At 41.4% G+C, this 18,932-nt stretch overlaps 1 protein-coding gene across 24 annotated transcripts in view; it reads right to left on the bottom strand.

Moving 5' to 3' along the window:
* Positions 1-18,932, bottom strand: part of GKAP1 (G kinase anchoring protein 1) — an 81,497-nt gene that overhangs the window by 50,028 nt on the left and 12,537 nt on the right. For 9 of the 24 annotated variants that reach the window (XM_089315481.1, XM_070049025.2, XM_070049010.2 and 6 more), the window contains 2 exons: positions 15,286-15,544; positions 5,610-5,753 (listed from right to left, as the gene is read on the bottom strand). In XM_089315481.1, coding sequence (XP_089171607.1) covers positions 5,610-5,753; positions 15,286-15,501 — 360 coding nt within the window. In that variant the 5' untranslated portion in view covers positions 15,502-15,544. Of the gene's footprint in view, positions 1-5,023; positions 5,066-5,609; positions 5,754-15,285; positions 15,545-16,264; positions 16,485-18,932 lie in introns of all 24 variants that reach the window. The other 15 variants (XM_070049006.2, XM_051833667.3, XM_070049040.2 and 12 more) reach the window with 3 other exon arrangements.

The following is an 18,932-nucleotide window of genomic DNA, read 5'->3' on the forward strand; positions in this document are numbered from 1 at the left end:
TCAAAATCCATGTACAGTTTTGACAGAATGCATCTCACTTTCCTACCACCATAAAGTTGAAAAACTCTAAGGCAAACCATTCTAAGTTGGAAACTATCCACATTTAAGTTTCAAGTGGAAAATTTTCATTCTTTTCTTTGTATATATGAGATGAGGAAGAAAGGAGGAGAAAAAGGGAAGAGGCGGCACTAAAATGCCTACAGAGGGGCTGGTGCTGTGGCACAGGTTAATCTACCGCCTGCAGTGCTGGCATCCCATATGGGCGCTGGTTCAAGTCCTCGCTGGGAAAACAGTGGAAGATGGCCCCAGTGCTTGGGCCCCTGCTGCCCACATGTAAGACCCAGAAGAAGCTCCTCACTCCTGCTTCAGCATGGCACAGAACAGCCCCTGGGGGCATTTGGGGAGTGAACCAGCAAAGATACATACAGATACATAAACGTGCCCAAGATGGAGTACTTCAGATACCCTTCCCCTTGGCTTCCTTCACTGCCTCCTACTCCCCATTTACTATTAAAACACTTTTTTCTACTTAAGCAAACCTCAAGGGTTTATGATCACAGAGTATGCAGAACCAATAAAAAAAAGAGAACCTAAAGGACAGTAAATATGTTGGAACCAAAGTCTAAAAAAAAATTTGTTTAGTCTAAGTACCATAACACTTTTACCCAATGAAATCCAAACAAAAAATAAATTCCAAATGAAAAATTACTCATTTCTTATAGGCACTGCAGAAATATAGGTATAAGGGGGAGGGGGAGGGGAAAGGGAGAGGGGGAGGGGGAGGGAGAGATCTTCCATCCATTCGTTCGCTCCTCAGATGGCTGCAACAGCCAGGCCCAAATCCAAATCCAGGAGCTTCATTCTGTGTCTCCCACATGGGTGCAGGGGCCCAAATACTTGGGCTATCTTCACTGCTTTTCCAAGGGCATTACCAGGGAGGTGGATCGGTAGTGAAGCAGTGCCCATATGGTATGCCAGTGTCGCAGATGGCATTTTTTCCTGCTATGCCACAATGCCAACCCCTAATCATCTTTTTAACAACAGCTTTATTTTAATATAATTCACCTATTTTATATAGTACCTATCACATAACATATCCATTTCAAATATGAACCATATATCTTTTGATATACACCTATGGAAAGAAAAGTGTAGGAAATGTAAGACTATTTTTTCCACAATAAACTACACTGGGAAAGATTTACGTTTATGAATGAAAAAGGAGATGAAAAGCATTTCTTTAAAGACCTTAAAACTGCAACAAAGATCTCTCCAATTCTTTTTTTCTTTTTCTTTTTTTTTTGACAGGCAGAGTGGACAGTGAGAGAGAGAGACTGAGACAAAGGTCTTCCTTTTGCTGTTGGTTCACCCTCCAATGGCCGCCACGGCCGGCGCGCTGCGGCCAGCGCACCGCGCTGATCCGATGGCAGGCGCCAGGTACTTATCCTGGTCTCCCATGCGGGTGCAGGGCCCAAGGACCTGGGCCATCCTCCACTGCACTCCCGGGCCATAGCAGAGAGCTGGCCTGGAAGAGGGGCAACCGGGACAGAATCCGGCGCCCCAACCGGGACTAGAATCCGGTGTGCCGGCGCCACAAGGCGGAGGATTAGCCTAGTGAGCTACAGCGCCGGCTCAGATCTCTCCAATTCTTAGTACCTCTGGCAGCATATCTCAACAAAATAGCCAGAAAATACTGAACCTTTCACTGTCAATATATATAATTTTTAATGTTCAGGGAAAGATTAAAACTAAGATCAGGGCCGGTGCTGTGGCTCCTCTTCCTAATTTCTGTATCCATAAACAGAAATTTCATTTCATACAAATTCTTCAAATGGGTTATGCTTCCTTTAATAACTGCATTTACAACCACTACAATTAATTCTTTTTTTTTAAACATTTATTTATTTGAAAGTCAGAGTTACACAGAGAAAGTAGAGACAGAGAGAGAGAGAGAGAGAGAGAGAGAGATCTTCCATTTGATGGTTCACTCCCCAGTAGGCCACAACAGCTGGAGCTGTGCTGATCCGAAGCCAGGAGCCAGGAGCCAGGAGCTTCCGGGTCTCCCATGCGGGTGCAGGAGCCCAAGGACTTGGGCCATCTTCCACTGCTTTCCCTGGCCATAGCAGAGAGCTGGATCGGAAGAGGAGCAGCCGGGACTCCAACCGGCGCCCATATGGGATGCTGGTGCTTCAGGCCAGGACATTAACCTGCTGTGCCACAGCACCGGCCAGTACAATTAATTATTTATTGAACTAGTTTCAATGTTCACCATTGGTTTTCCAATTGTTATGATCCTTACTTAGATTTACCCCTCAACACACATTATGTTTTTTTCCCTTGAGAGGCAGAAAGAAAGCAAAAGAAACAGCTCCCATCTGCTGGCTCACTCCCTGAACACCTACAATGGAGGGGCTGGGAACCAGGAACTCAACTTAGGTTTCCCACGGAGGCGGCAGGAACTCAAGTACTTGAGTCATTCACCTCTGCTTCCCAGGGTCAGCATTAGCAGGAAGCTGGAGTTAAGAGCCAGGAATTGGGGCCAGTGCTGTGCAGAAGATCGCCCAAGTCCTCGGGCCCCTACGCCCATGTGGGAGACCCGGAAGAAGCTCCTGGCTCCTGGCTTCGGATTGGCGTGGCTCTGGCCGTTGCGGCCATCTGGGGAGTCAGATGGCAGACCTCTCTCTCTGTCTCTACCTCTCTCTGTAATTCTGTCTTTCAAATAAATAAAATAAATCTTAAAATAAATAAATAAATAAATCGGCCATCTCAGAAAGGATAATGATGGTACGTTTTTTCAGTCCTTGTGTACCTCAGCATGTATTTCTTTACTCTCACAAATGACTTTTTAAGTAGATATGGAAGTCTTGGTCCTAACTTTCAGTTCTGGATTTAAGTGGTAAGCCTGATTTTTCATTATTTACAGGCAATCTTTTTTCTTTCATGCATATACTTACAGCATTATTGCCTTATTTCTCATTCTTAAAACGAAAAACTTTTTAGGAGACTTAAAGTTGACTTCAGTTCTTTTAAGTTTACATTCAAGTCTTAAGCTTAGGGAAATTTTTATTAGCATCATCTTAATGCTTGTCTGTATTATACTTATTTCAAGGATACTAATTATGCCTCTATTGGATTTCAGCCCAATGATCCAATATAACACATCTATTTTATCAGCAAAATATCAAATTTTCCTTTCACATAACTGGCTTAATTTTCTTCAGGGTATACTCTTGTTCTTTGGTCATTCTAATGAAATTTTTATCTGCTATTATTTTATTTCCTAATTTTAAAAATTCATCCATCTCCCTTTCAATCCCTGTTTCTCAACCACTTTTTCATTTCAGTCCATTATCTTATCTCCCCTTTTATATAATAAACATTTTACAAAATGTTCTAGACCCTCGCTAGAAAGTAGGTGCTATCTAAAATTAACTTCCATGCCCTAGAGCTGATTATTCTCAAATTATGCTTTCACTCTGGACATTAAGTACAAAGTTTTTTCCCCTTTCATGTCACAAAAACTTTTCTTCTGTTGAGTTGAAATCAGTTAAGATACAGGGCTTGTTCTTAAGTAGGAATGGATGCTTCTTTACTGTCCATCTGGTAGTTTTTAATTAGAGTTCTCATATTTTATGCTGAAGTTTAGCTGATGTAAATTTGCATTATAAATATGGTGATTTAGCACTGGAAAATTTGTCATAATTCTTTTTTAAAAAAATGTTAACTTATTTGAAAGGCAGAGGCAGAGAGAGATGGAGAGAGAGAGGTCTTCCATTTGCTGGTTCACTCCCCAAATGGCCACAACGTCCTGAGCTGGGCTAATCTGAAGCCAGGAGCCAGGAGCTTCCTCTGGATCTCCCACTCGGGTGCAGGGTCCAGGGACTTGGGCCATCTTCTACTGCTTTCCCAGGCCATAGAAGAGAGCTGGATCAGAAGCAGAGTAGCCAGGACTTGAACCGTGCCCATATGGGATACTGGCACTGCAGGTGGTGGCTTTACCAGCTATGCCATAGAGCCGGCCCCAGGATAATTCCTCTTTTGAATGTTTGAAATAAGCAGCCATGTAACAGCTAAGATTTCCATATCCAGCTTTTTGTCTGTTCTGTCATTCACAGCAAAAGTTCTTGAGCCTTGAATGGCTTCCTTGTACAGGTGCAGGGACGTAATTACCTGATCATTTTGATAGTAATTAGTGGCAAAAGGAGGAAAGACAATGAAGTATCTGTGCTTATTTTCTTATTGCATGGAATTTACTTTGGTGCAGTTTTAAAAATGTTTTTAATCCATTAATTTTTATTTATTTGAATAGCACAGAGAGAAAGGGAGGAAAAGACAACACCCAGTCTGAAGTCAGAAGCCAGGAACTCCATCCAGGTCTCCCATGTAGGTGGCAGGGACCCAAGTTCCTGAGTCATTACCTGCTACCTCCCAGGGTGTACATTAGCAGGAAGATGGAATTGGAAGTGGAACCAGGACAAGAACACTGGGAAACAGATGTAGGTATCCCAACTGGCATATTTAATTACTGTACCAAATGCCTGCCCCTAGAGCAAATTTAAGTAGCTTTCCTTCATTGGTTTTCCAGTTCTCTTTGGGATACTGGGAGAAATTCTCTCTGTAGAGGACATCTGTAAAACTATTACCATCTAAAAAAGTCAATCAATATAACATTTATACGTATAAAAAAGAATTTAGCATAATAAATATTGTACAAGCAAAAAAGATACCTAGAAATACAAGATGATTTATCCAGTTTAACAGTGCCTAGAAATATCTTTTGAATAGCATTATGGCATGGTTCTATAGTAACTGACATCCATATGATGAGCTTGAGGCATTGCAAGAGCCTAAACTAAATGTTTATATGTTAAGAGCACAGCTTATTGAGTCTATTTCTTTTAATACTAATTACCCAAGAATGATAGGTAAGTCACTCTGCTAGACCAAACATCTGCTACAATGCTATCTATTTCTAAGAGACCAAATAGATAAGCAAAGAAATAACTTTATTTTCTATACATACGGTATCTCCTGGAGTACATTCCAGGCTTAGTATGTTTTTTTCCTAGACACAACAAAAAAAGGAGAAATGTATTGGTTTTAATAAATTTTCTATTTTATTTGGTTGTTATTATTGATATTTAATAGAGAGATAGAAACAAAATATCATGTAAGTAGGTTAACAAAACAAATACCATCAAGAGCTTCACATCAAGTTGGAAAGAAAAAATTTTCCCCTACAAATTCCTTCTTTTTTAAGCAAACTGCCAGGTGGTAGTTTTTACAAAAGACCTCTAGCCCTACAAATGTGGTTTTTCGCTAACATAACTTATTCCTGTTCTTCTACATTTCCTCATTCTCTCTCATTTGTAAAAAGGCCAATTAATTTTTAAAACCATGAAATAACTTTGAATTGCTAAAAGTAACATAAATGACATACTGATCTGATTTTCTAGTAGATAAAAAACAGCAGCAAACACATGTGAATTAATCGAGTACAGACTATTCTTCACAATGGTAGTGACATAGATTTAGATGCACTGCCATCTTAAACAATCCAAAAACTCACTGAAAAACAAGGCAAAATAACTGTATTTATTTAGCTGTACCTGCTCATCTCTTTGTCTCCACTCCTGCCAGTTTTCTTCCCGTGACTCCTTCTGTACTGGGTTTGACAGTGAAAGCTCATGTTGAGTGTTACAAATGGCATGGGAAGATTTCTGGGGAATTTTCTTAAATGCAAGATTCCTGAGCTATAAAACAAGCAAAAAAGTGTATTAAATTCAGTTTGCTAATCCTGTATTACTAATAATTTTTTGGGTTTGGGAAAAAAAGAGTATTTTTTATACTTTTACCCCAAAACACTCCTTATGCTAACCCATATAACTCAAGTTGTTATCTGTGTTTTTTTTAGTCTTAGTATTCATTTTGCCAGTATTTGGGATGTTGGTTGAACTGTACATGAAATGATTAAGTGAAATGCGTTGTAGACCACTGTTTTAATGATTCTACTTTACTAAATTAGAGAACAGTTTCATGGGTAAAATAAGTATGCTTCTGAAATGCAAACAATACAGTTAGGTTTAAATAGTGAGAAACTGCCTAAGTCACACCAGCAACACGCTAGTCCTAAAAAACACAGGGCTTTAATCCAACATAACATAATGAACTAAAACAAAGGGGGTGGGTCAAGATGGCGGAATAAGGAAAGGACGTACTGCTTCAGGTGAGGGGAAGATAGCAGCAAAAACATTGAAGTAGTGAATTCCCAGGGGAGAGTTGGAGAGAACTCTGCAGTGGAAATTCTACAGAAGGAAGAGGGAAGCTAGGGATTAGTGTAGAAGAAGGTATGGGTGCACAGCAATGAGCACAGACAAAAACACACGACTCCTGCAGCTGAGAGGCGTAAGAAGCGCCAGCTTTGGAGAGTGAGGTGAGACTAGACTAAAGCAGCCCATGCCGCTGGGGATACAGCCTGGTAGAGTACCCTGTCTTTGAGTCCAGCTTGGAGCCCTAAGGGGGACAGGTTACCAGCCTAACCCAGCAAACAAAGAGAACGTTCCTCTCTTCCCATCTGCCAACAACGGCGCCCAGCAACTGGCTAGGAGAGGGCAGCTGTGTTGGCTCTTGTATATGCACCCAGCAACTGGTGGGGACAAGGTGCTATCTTGACAACAGTAACAGCTGTGGCAGGTTGAATGTGTGCACCCAGCAATGGGTGGGCAAAAGATGCCAATTTGAAATCAGCTGCAGCTGTGGCAGCTCTGTGTGCCAGCAACCAGTGGGGAGAAGCCACCATTTTGAAACGTGTAGTGGTTGTGGTGGCTCCTGTGCACGCATGTGATACAGGAGTTTTTACCATAGGGAAAAATCTGCATTCCCCACTGACTCTAGTCTGGCTGGGAGGACTGACAGGGTGCTGGACATGCACACAGGACTGTGAGGTGCCCATAGCCTCTCAATATATCACAGGCTCCTGGGATCAAACTGCCAAGGTGGAACACCCACAGGCAGCTGGCTCTGGGAACGTCTCTGCCTTTCCATCAACAGGATAGGCTACTGGGACAGGGTAGATCCTTTGCACCCCATAACTGTCAGAGCCTTGTGTGCGGAGATGGAAGTAACTCTGTGACTGTCGAGAGGGAGCAGGGTGTGGCTGGGTCTCTGGGCAATCACTGTGTGCAGTGCCAAAGGCTTAGCACTCCCTGAATGCTGGGGGTGGGTCCCTGTAGCAGGATCTGAGCTAATATGAAGACTGCACAGATCCTCTGTGTGGTTCATGTGGCAGCGCAGGTGAGAGTTCACCCACTGTGGGTGAACTCAGGGCACTGATCACCTTGGAAGAGGAGAGGAGAGGAGAGGGTGTGATTACGCCAACAGAGGCGATCATACTCTCTTCCCTGCTGACAATAAAGGAGATCTACCACGCCCAACTTGAGTGTTACCCTGGATACTTGCTCCACCCTGGAGCACTGACCAGAAATCCCTGGCCATACCCAGCATATGCCTCTGGGAATTCACTCAGAGAGTAGACATTCCACTAAGCCACACAGGTATATTTCAAAGATAAAATCAGAGAAGAAAACCAGCAAGTATTCCCAAAAATGCTTAAAACTAAACACAGAAATTCAAGAAACAATAAGAAACACAATATCAACCCCCCAAAAGGAACACAATAACACTTCAATATTAGAATGTAAAGACAAAGATTATGAAATGCCTGAAAAGGAATTCAGAAGATTAATCATAAAATTACTCAGAAGCAATAAGAAGAAAATTCAAGAGTTAAAGAAATCTATACATGACATAGAAGAAAAATTTTCATGAAATTGAGATTTTGAAGAGAAACTGAAGAAGAGGAGGAGGAGGAAGAGGCAAAAAGAAAGAAGAAGAAAGAAGTTAGAAGCTGTAAGGAGGAGAAGGGAGAAGGAGGGAAGAGGAGGAAGAAGAGAAGAAGAAGAAATAATAATAATAATAATAATAATAATAATAATTAGAAAACTTAAAAACAGTGTTAAAGATTTATGGCATACTATCAAATGACCCAACATTTGGGTCTTAGGAGTTCCTGAAGGAGTGCAAAGACAGAATGGATTAGAAGGCCTATTCAGTGAAATAATTACAGAAAAGTTCCCTAATTTGGATAAAGAAAGGCACATCCAAGTATACAAGGCACACAGAACTCCTTCCTGATAGGCATGACTAGAGAAGATCTTCACCAGGACACCTGTAGTCAAACTTTCAACAGTAAACCAAAGAAAAGATTCTAAACTGTGCTCAGGAGAAACACCAGATTACTTCCAGAGGCTCCCCAATTACTCACAGCTGACTTCCCATCAGAAACCCTACAGTTTTGCTGTGGATTCGTTCCTGAGAGGAAGAGCGTGGTGGGGGCAAGAGGTGCGGAGTCACCACACAGACCCCAGGAGCCTGGTGAAAGCAGGCCTGAGCCAAGCAGCCTGCAGACTCCTTTACTTCAGTTGCTACAGCAGCTTATATAGCCAAGGCAGCCAATCCAGTCAAGGGGCAGTCTATGCCCTAACCAATCACACCCAGTTTCTGAAGCCATCCAATCGCAGCCTGTTGCCAGGCAGTTTCTGTTGCCAGTGGCCATCTTGGCATGGCCTTCTCATTCCACCACACTACAGGATAGGAGAGAGAGACACAATTCAAGTCTTAAAAAACTTTAAACGCAGGGTACAAACAGGGTTTGTACCCTGCAAAACTCTCATTTATGAATGAATGTGAAACAAAGACCTTCCATAACAAACAGAAATTGAAAGAATTTGTCACCACCCATCCAGCCTAACAAATGATGCTTAAGGATGTGCTACACACAGAAACACAGGTATCGCTATGAAATAATATGAAGGCAGATAATCTCCCAGTAAAAGTACAAAGGAAATCTAAACAATGGAAATATTTATGGAAAAATGGCACAGCCAAGCTGTTACTTATCAATAGTAACCTTGAATGTAAATGATGTAAATTCTACAATAAAACAAACACTGGCTGAACGGATTAAAAAGAAGAGCCATCTATTTGCTGCCTACAAGAAACATACCTCACCAACAAAGATACTCATAGACTGAAAATGAAACGATGGAAAAAGATATTCCATGTTAACGCAAAAATGAGCAGGTATAGCCATCCTAATATCAGATGTAAAAAAGACTTTAAAACAAAACTGTTAAAAGAGACAAAAAAAGGGCACTATGTAGTGATTAGGAGATCAATTCAACAGGAAGATGTGATTATAATAAATATACATGCACTCAATGCCAGGGTATCTAGTTATTTAAAACAAATGGTAATGGATCTAAAGGGAGACATTGACTCCAATACAATAGTAATGGGGGAATTCAACACCCCACTTTCATCAATGGATAGATGAACTAGACAGAAAATCAACCAAGATACAACAGTTATATATAGTATCAACACTATGGACCAAATGGACCTAACTGATACCTACAGAACCTTTTATCACACAGTTGCAGAATATGCATTCTTTTCATCTGTGTATGGCACTTTCTATAGGATAGACCACATGCTATACTATAAAGCAAGTCTCATCAAATTCAAAAATACTGAAATCATACCATGCATCTTCTCTGACCACAAAGGAATGAAGCCAGAAATTAACAACTCAAGAAATCTCTAGAACAGAGAAAAACAAATGGAGACCGAACAACATGCTCTTGAATGACAGTGGGTCATAGAATAAATCGAAAGGGAAATAAAAAAAAATTTCTGGAAATGGGTAAAGATGTCAAAACAACAAATCAAAACTTATGGGATACAGCAAAAGCTGTGTTAAGGAGGAAGTTTATAACAACTGGTACCTACATCAAGAAACTAGAAAGGCATCAAATAAATGAGCTATCACTGCATCTCAAAGACCTAGAAAAACAACATCAAATCCAACACAAAATTAGGAGGAGGGAAGAAATAGAGAATAAACAAAATTGAAACAAAAAAAATCAATATAAAATATCAATGAAATGAGTATTTTTTGAAAAAATAAACAAAATTGACATACCATTGGCCCTACTAGCCAAAAAAAAAAAAAGGAGAAGACTCAAATTAATAAAATCAGGACTGAAAAAGGAAATTAACAACAGATACCACAGAAATAAAAAGAATCATCAGGAATTATTACAAAGAGATAGATGCCAATAAATTGGAAAATCTAGAAGAAATGGATAGATTCCAAGACACATACAATCTACCAAAATTGAGCCATGAAGACACAGAAAACCTGAACAGACCAAGAATCAAGGTGGAGATTGAATCAGTAAGAAATACCCTTCCAACAAAGAAAAGTCCAGGATTGAAAGGCTGCACTGCTGAATTCTATCACATTTTTAAAGAAATCAAATTCTTCTCAGGCTATTCAAAACAACTGAAAGTGAGGGAATCCTCCCAAACTCCTTCTATGAGGCCAGCACCACCTTAATTCCTAAGCCAGAAAAAGATACAACAGAGAAAGAAAACTACAGACCAATATCCCTGATGAACATGGATGCAAAAATCCTTAACAAACTACTAGCTACTTGGGGCCAGCGCTCTGGTGTAGTGGGTAAAGCTGCTACCTACAGCATCAGCATTCTATATGGGCACTGGTTCAAGTCCCAGTTGTTCCATTTATGATCAAGCACCCTGTTAACATGCCTGGGAAAGCAGTGAAGGATGGCCCAAGTCTTTAGCCCCTGCACCCACGTGGGAGACCCAGATGAAGCTCCTAGCTCCTGGCTTCAGTCTGGCCATTGCAGCCATTTGGGGAGTGAACCAGTTAATGGAAGGCCTCTCTCTCTGCTTCTATATCTCCCTCTCAGTAACTCTTTCAAATAAATATTTTAAAAATAAAATAAAATAAAAATACTAGGTAATCAAGTCCAACAATACATCAGAAAGATCACTCGCCCAGACCAAGTGAGATTTATCCCTAGCATGCAGGGATGATGGTTCAACATTCACAAAACAATCAATGTGATACATCACACTAACAAACTGAAAAACAAAACCATTCGATTATCTCAATAGATGTAGAAAATGCATTTGATAAAATACAACATCCTTTCATGATGAAAACCTTAAGCAAACTGACTAGAGAAGAAACATTCCTCAACACAATCAAGGCAATTTATGACAAACCCACAGCCAGCATCTTATTGAATGGGGAAAAATTGGAAGCATTCTAAGACCTGGAACCAGACAAGGATGTGCACTTTCACTATTGCTTTTCAATATAGTCCTGGAAGTTTTAGCCAGAACCATTAGGCAAGAAAAAGAAATCAAAGGGATACAAATTGGAAAGGAGGAAGTCAAAACTATTTCTATTTGTAGATGACATGATTCTATATATAGGGGAACCAAAAGACTCTACTAAGAGACTAAAGGAACTCATAAAAGAGCTTGGTAAAGCAACAGGATATAAAATTAACACACAAAAATCAATACCCCACCGGCGCCACGGCTCACTAGGCTAATCCTCCGCCTGCGGCACCGGCACCCCGGGCTCTAGTCCCATTTGGGGCGCCAGATTCTGTCCTGGTTGCTCCTCTTCCAGTCCAGCTATCTGCTGTGGCCTGGGAGGGCAGTGGAGGATGCCCAATGCTTGGGCCCTGCACCCACATGGGAGACCAGGTGAAGCACCTGGCTCCTGGCTTTGTATCAGTGCAGTGTGCTGGCCGTGGAGGCCATTTGAGGGGTGAACCAATGGAAGGAAGACCTTTTTGTCTCTAACTCTGCCTGTCAAAAAAAAAAAAAAAACAAAAAAAACAAAAAAAAACAACAAAAAACAATAGCCTTTGTATACCCAGACAATGCCATGGCTGAGAAAGAACTTCTAAGATCAATCCATTCACAACAGCTACAGAAAAAATTAAATATCTTTGAATACATTTAGGAGGTGAAAGATCTCTATGATGAAAATTACAAAATATTAAAGAAAGAAATAGAAGACACAAAAATGGAAAAATCTGGCATGTTCATGGATTGGAAGAATTAATATCATTAAACTGTCCACACTACCAAAAGCAATTTACAGATCCAATGTGATCCCAATCAAAATACCAATGATGAGCCGGCGCCGTGGCTCAATAGGCTAATCCTCCACCTTGCGGCGCCGGCACACCGGGTTCTAGTCCCGGTCGGGGCGCCGGATTCTGTCCCGGTTGCCCCTCTTCCAGGCCAGCTCTCTGCTATGGCCAGGGAGTGCAGTGGAGGATGGCCCAGGTGCTTGGGCCCTGCACCCCATGGGAGACCAGGAAAAGCACCTGGATCCTGGCTCCTGCCATCGGATCAGCGCGGTGCGCCGGCTGCAGCGGCGGCCATTGGAGGGTGAACCAACGGCAAAGGAAGACCTTTCTCTCTGTCTCTCTCTCTCACTGTCCACTCTGCCTGTCAAAAAAAAAAAAAAAAAAAAAATACCAATGACATTCTTCTCAGATCTAGAAAAAATTATGCTAAAATTCATATGGAAACACAGACCATGAATAGCTAAAGCAATCTTATACACACACTTCCCACCCCCCCCCCAAAAAAAAAAAATGACCAAAGGCATCACAGTACACATAATCTAAACAACCTGGTACTGGCAAAAAAAAAAAAAAAAAAAATCTAAACAACCTGGTACTGATGTGTAGACCAATGGAACAGAATAGAAACTCTAGAAATCAATCCATGCATCTACACCAAACTTATCTTTGACAAAGGAGATAAAACCAGTCTCTTCAACAAATGGTGCTGGGAAAACTAGATCTCCACGTGCAGAAGTATGAAGCAAGACCCCTACCTTACACCATACCCAAAAATCAACTCAAAATGGATCAAGGACCTAAATCTATGACCTACTACCATCAAACTGCTAGAGAAGAACATTGGGGAAACTCTTCAAGACACTGGCATAGGCAAAGACTTCTTGGAAAAGACCCCAGAAGCACAGGAAATCAAAGTCAAAATAGACAAATGGGGTTACAACAAGCTGAGAAGATTCTGCATTGCAAAAGAAACATTCAGCAAAGTGAAGAGGCAACCGACAGAATGGGAGGAAATATTGCAAACTATGTAACTGATAAAAGCTTAGTATACAGAACCTATAAAAAGCTGAAGAAATTCAACAACAAGAAAACAAACAATCCAGTAAAGAAGTGGGCAAAGGACTTTAACTGGCATTTTTCAAAAATGGACTGAACTGTATCCCCTCTACAGATATGCTGAAGTCCTAACCTCTAATATCTGTGCATGTGATCTTACTTGGAAACAAGGTCTCTGCAGGTGTAATCAAGTTAAGGTAAGATCATACTGAGTTATAATGGACGCTATTACAATATCACCAGTATCCTCATAGAAGAGATGAAGATACACTAAAGAAATGTCATATAACAACATAACAGAGACTGTAGTGATGAAGCCTCAAGCCAAGGAATGTAAAAGATCAAATGGCCTCCACTCAGAGACTAGAAAGAGACAGGAAGGATTCCAAGAACCTCAGAGAACAGAATGGCCTTTTGATATCTGATTTGAACTTGCAGCCTCTAGAAATGAGAGAATAAATTCCTGTTGTGGTAAGCCTTTGGTACTTTTTCATAGAAACAATGAAGAGACTTTAAGTTGAGGATCACAATTTTAACTGATAATACAGCATTCTACAAAAGAGACAGTGATGCTATGCCAATACCACTTGGAGTACCTGGTTTCTCCTACGGGATGAACTAGGGAAGGAGAAGCTTCTGGAGATGAAGCACTGGCAAAGATCATTGATTTAACTATAAAGACTGCTAAAACCATAGGTGGCCAAAGCTGGAAAGGAGGATTCTTTGTGTTCATCCTTAGTTACATATTTCCTTACTCTCTACCATAACCTGCACTATTACCTTATTTTCTATCCCCCATATCACCTTTAATTCAAAAAGGAAAATAATCAGCAATCAAAAATTTTGAAAGATTGAACTTCTGTAATTTTACCCATGGGGAAAATGCCTTTTTCTTAAAGTTTCCATCTATATGGCAAGAATTATAGAATATTTACAAAGCAATTGTGATAGAAACACAATAGAAACAAATTTTAAGTCTTTTTTCTAAGTCTTCAGACATTACAAAATGAATACGAAGAGGAAGGAAAAAACACTTTTATTACTTCTCTCATTAAATGATGCTGAAAAAGGTTACACACCCAACCTTTCCTTCTATTAAACAAAAAAAAAGTTATAATTATGTTTCAGCATTTCTTTTAAAAACAAATGGGCATATTAAATGTTGGTCATATAACTCATGCTAAGAATAGGTAGGGGAGAATGATCTATCAAATACTTATTACCGGCCGGCGCCGCGGCTCACTAGGCTAATCCTCCGCCTAGCGGCGCCGGCACACCGGGTTCTAGTCCCGGTTGGGGCGCCGGATTCTGTCCCGGTTGCCCCTCTTCCAGGCCAGCTCTCTGCTGTGGCCAGGGAGTGCAGTGGAGGATGGCCCAGGTGCTTGGGCCCTGCACCCCATGGGAGACCAGGAAAAGCACCTGGCTCCTGGCTCCTGCCATCGGATCAGCGCGGTGCGCTGGCCGCAGCGCGCCGGCCGCGGCGGCCATTGGAGGGTGAACCAACGGCAAAAGGAAGACCTTTCTCTCTGTCTCTCTCTCTCTCACTGTCCACTCTGCCTGTAAAAAAAAAAAAAGTACTTATTACCCTGAAGAAAAAGATGACCAACAAATGCATAAAAAATGTATGTTCAAGGCTAGTCACAGAATTTTTGCCTATAATGGTAAAAAATGGGAAACCTAGATGTTTACCACAAGAGTTTAATTAAAGTAGGCTATAACCATATAATTAAACTATTTAAAATAATGCAGATCTATATTTACTGATATATAAAATTTACCACAGTTAAATTTTTTAAAAATCATTTATAAAAGTCTATTATCCCATTTTAGGTAAAATATGAATACACAGATACATGTACAGAAAACATAACCAAAATATTAATTTGTTTTATCTATAAATCTATTTACAAATGACTGTTGTTTCCTTTTAAGACTTCTCTGTTTCAACTTTTTCAAACTAAACACATAAGCTTCCACAGTCAGGAAAAAAATAAAGGCATTTAAACAACATTCATAACATTTGACTTTAATTATATACACATTTAAAGCCATTCATTCAAGTAATATTTACTGAGTACCTATGGACCAGGTACTACGGATACATGAGTGAATAAGATAGCACCTGCCCTTATGACAGTGACAGTCTACCTGGAAATCAGGCAACACAAATAATTCTAACTATTACCTCATTTGCTTCACTCTGCTGCTGTTCCTTCTTTTTCCTTCTTTTCTCTCTTTTTTTCTCATTTGTAGTTGATTTGCTTCCCAAAGCCTGAGACTTCCCAGAATTCCGGCCTTTGCCTTTTCCAGGCTCAGAATCAGAACCACTGCCACTATCTACTTGTAACAAGGCAAAACGAGAAGCAGTAGTGGGAACGGAACTAAGTACTGCTGAGGCCATGCTGAAGGTTTTTCTTTTAAAATACTTCCGTCAAGGATAATTTCTGTGGGGAGACAGAAAAGGAGGCACATAAGTAAACATGCTTAGTAAAAATTTTTTTAGATTACAGAACTATACACACACACTTATGTACTATTACATTTCAGACATATTTAGTAATATTTAGATTCATATGCACAGTCTTTTTGGCAGTAATATAATTTTTAACTTAAGTAAAAAATATAAAATTGTACAACATAAAAATTAAAAATTGAGATTTCACAAAAAATCACTGCAAAACTACCACCACAATATGTTCATTTTTCCATATATGGTTTTCTTTTCTTTTCTTTTTTTTTTTTTTTGACAGGCAGAGTGGACAGTGAGAGAGAGAGACAGAGAGAAAGGTCTTCCTTTTGCCATTGGTTCACCCTCCAATGGCTGCTGCGGCACATCATGCTGATCCGAAGCCAGGAGCCAGGTGCTTCTCCTGGTCTCCCATGGGGTGCAGGGCCCAAGCACTTGGGCCATCCTCCACTGCACTCCCTGGCCACAGCAGAGGGCTGGCCTGGAAGAGGGGCAACAGGGACAGAATCCGGCGCTCCGACCGGGACTAGAACCCGGTGTGCCGGCGCTGCAAGGCAGAGGATTAGCCTATTGAGCCGCGGTACCAGCCCAGAATGTGGGTGTCTTAACTGCTGAGCCAAAAGCCCACCTTGGAAGAACATTCTTATCACATACAAACTGCTACCACTTTAAGTTTGATTTTTTTTTAAAGACTTACTTATTTTATTTGAAAGTCAGAGTTATACAGAGAGAGGAGAAGCAGAGAGAGAGAGAGATTGGTCTTCCACCCGATGGTTCACTCCCCAATTGGCTGCAATGGTCAGAGCTGCGCCGATCCGAAGCCAGGAGCCAGGAGCTTCTTCCAAGTTCCTCATGTGGGTGCAGGGGTCCAAGGACTTGGGCCATCTTATACTGCTTTCTCAGGCCATAACAGAGAGCTGGATTGGAAGAGGAGCAGCCAGGTCTTGAACCGGTGCCCATATGGGATGCTGGCACTTCAGGCCAGGGCATTAACCTGCTGCGCCACAGTGCCGGCCCCTAAGTTTGATTTTTTAAGTTTAGACTATGACTTAAAATTGACAGCCAGAGTCAGCGTTGTGGCACAGCAGGTTAAGCGGCTGCCTGTGATGCTGGCATCCCATACGCATGCCAGCTGGAGGCCCAGCTGCTCCACTTGCAATCCAATTCCTTACTAATGTGCTTAGGAAAGCAACAGAACATGGCCTAAGTGCTTGGGCCCCTGTCACCTACATGTGAGAGACCTGGATGTAGTTCTTGGCTTCAGCCTGGCCCAGCCCCATTTGGGAAGTGAATGAGTGGATGGAAGATCTCTCTCTCTCTCTCTCCCCCCAACTCTGTCATTCAAATAAATAAATCTTTTTAATTTATGTATTTGAAAATCAGAGTTGAGAGAAAGAGAGAGAGAATTTTCTATCCGGTGGTTCACTTGCCATATGGCTGCAACAACCTGGGCTGGGCCAGGCTGAAGCCAGGAGCTTCTTCCTGGTCTCCCATATAGATGCAGGGGCCCAAGCACTTGGGCCATCTTCCACTGCTTTTCCCTGGCCATTAGTAGGGAGCTGGATAGGAAATGGAGCAGCTGGGACATAAACCAGTGCCCATATGGATGCTGCCATAGCAGGCAGTAGTTTTACCCACTATGGCACCACACCAGTCCCTAAATTTTTTTTTTTTTAAAAAGTGATGGCAAAGTAAAGAGCTAGAACTCTGTCAACTAAAAGAAACATCAAAATCATCTTTCACATTAGCTTTTATTCACTAGTTTCTGTACACCCTACCATTCCAAGCACACGTGAGTGTGGTTTCAGTTATTGTTGTTAGTTTTACAAAAACTGTTCAGACTTAAAAGGGATCTTAAAGTCCTCTAGTAACTGCTTTTTAAAAATTTTTTTTTAAGATTCTAGTTCTTTGAAAGGCAGAGTTACAGAGAGAGGATGACAGACAGACAGGGATCTTCCATCTACTGGTTCACTCCCCAAACAGCTACAACAGCCAGCACTGGTCCAGGCCCAAGTCAGGAGCTTCATGTGGTCTTCCATGTGGGCACAGGGGCCTAAGTATTCGGGCCATCTTTGGCTACTTTCCCAGATGCATTAGCAGGGAGCTGGATCTGAAGTGAAGCAGCTGGGACTCAAACCAGTGTCCATATGAGATGCCAGTGTCACAGGCGGCGGCCTAACCTGCTGCACCCCAATGCTAGCCCTTTCTCATAATTTCTAATCCACATTGCTTAGTATTTTAGATGAGGCAACTATAATTTAGACTGGTTACATGACTTCCATAAGATCAGGACCTGAACCTAGATACGTTCAATCCTATTCTTTAAGTTCACAGTAAGAAGCCCTGTAACTACTAGAAGAAGTATTCTTCCAATTTAAAAAGACACAGGTTGGGGCTGGTGTTGTGGCACAGAGGGTTAATGCCCTGGCTTGAAGCGCCGGCATCACATATGGGCGCCAGCTCAAGATCCAGCAGTTCCACTTCCGATCCAGCTCTCTGCTATGGCCTGGGAAAGCAGTAGAAGATGGCCCAGGTCCTTGGGCTCCTGCGTGGGAGGCCAGGAAGAAGCTCCTGGCTCCTGGCTTCGGACTGGCACAGCTCCGGCCATTGCGGCCAACTGGAGAGTGAACCATTGGATGGAAGACCTCTCTCTCTCTCTGCTTCTCCTCTCTCTGTGTAACTCTTTCAAATAAATAAATAAATCTTAAAAAAAAAAAAAAAGGCACAGGTTTTTCTTACTAGATTTTAGGACTCAAATTTTTGTTTTAAAATATATCAGGCAAATAAAAATTGAATACAATATTTACTTAAAAAATAAAAAAGGTCTGAAGGGCCATCATTGTGGTACAGTGGGTTAAATTAACTTTGTGAGGCCAGGATCCCACATCAGAACACCAATTAGAGTCCCAGCTGCTCTACCTCTGCTCCTGCTCCCTGGTGATGTGCTTGGGAAAGCAGAGGAAGATGGCTTAGATGTCTGGGCCTCTGCCACCCATGTGAAACATCCCAATGGAATTCCAGGCTCTTGGCTTCAGCCTGACCCAGCCATAGCCATGGTGCCATTTGGAGAGTGAACCATAAGATAAAATTCTCTTTCTCTGTCTCTCCCTGACACTCTAGATTTCAAATAAATAAAATACATCTTTAAAACGAATAAAGAAAAACCAAAATAAAATACCAACCACCAAGATTAAAAAAAAAATGTTAACACACCCCTGTGCCTCTTACCAGCATTGCCCAACTGCCACCTTCCACAGATTAACTTTATCCTGGTTTAAGTTCTTCCTTTGGTTTTCTTTATCGTTTTATCATATCTGTCTTGAGCCACAGGGCTCATATCTGAATGAGCTGGTGTCACTCCCACA

This window comes from Oryctolagus cuniculus, chromosome 1, assembly GCF_051225735.1.
Source record: "Oryctolagus cuniculus isolate XC-2025 breed Fujian yellow rabbit chromosome 1, ASM5122573v1, whole genome shotgun sequence".
Lineage (NCBI taxonomy): Eukaryota > Metazoa > Chordata > Mammalia > Lagomorpha > Leporidae > Oryctolagus > Oryctolagus cuniculus.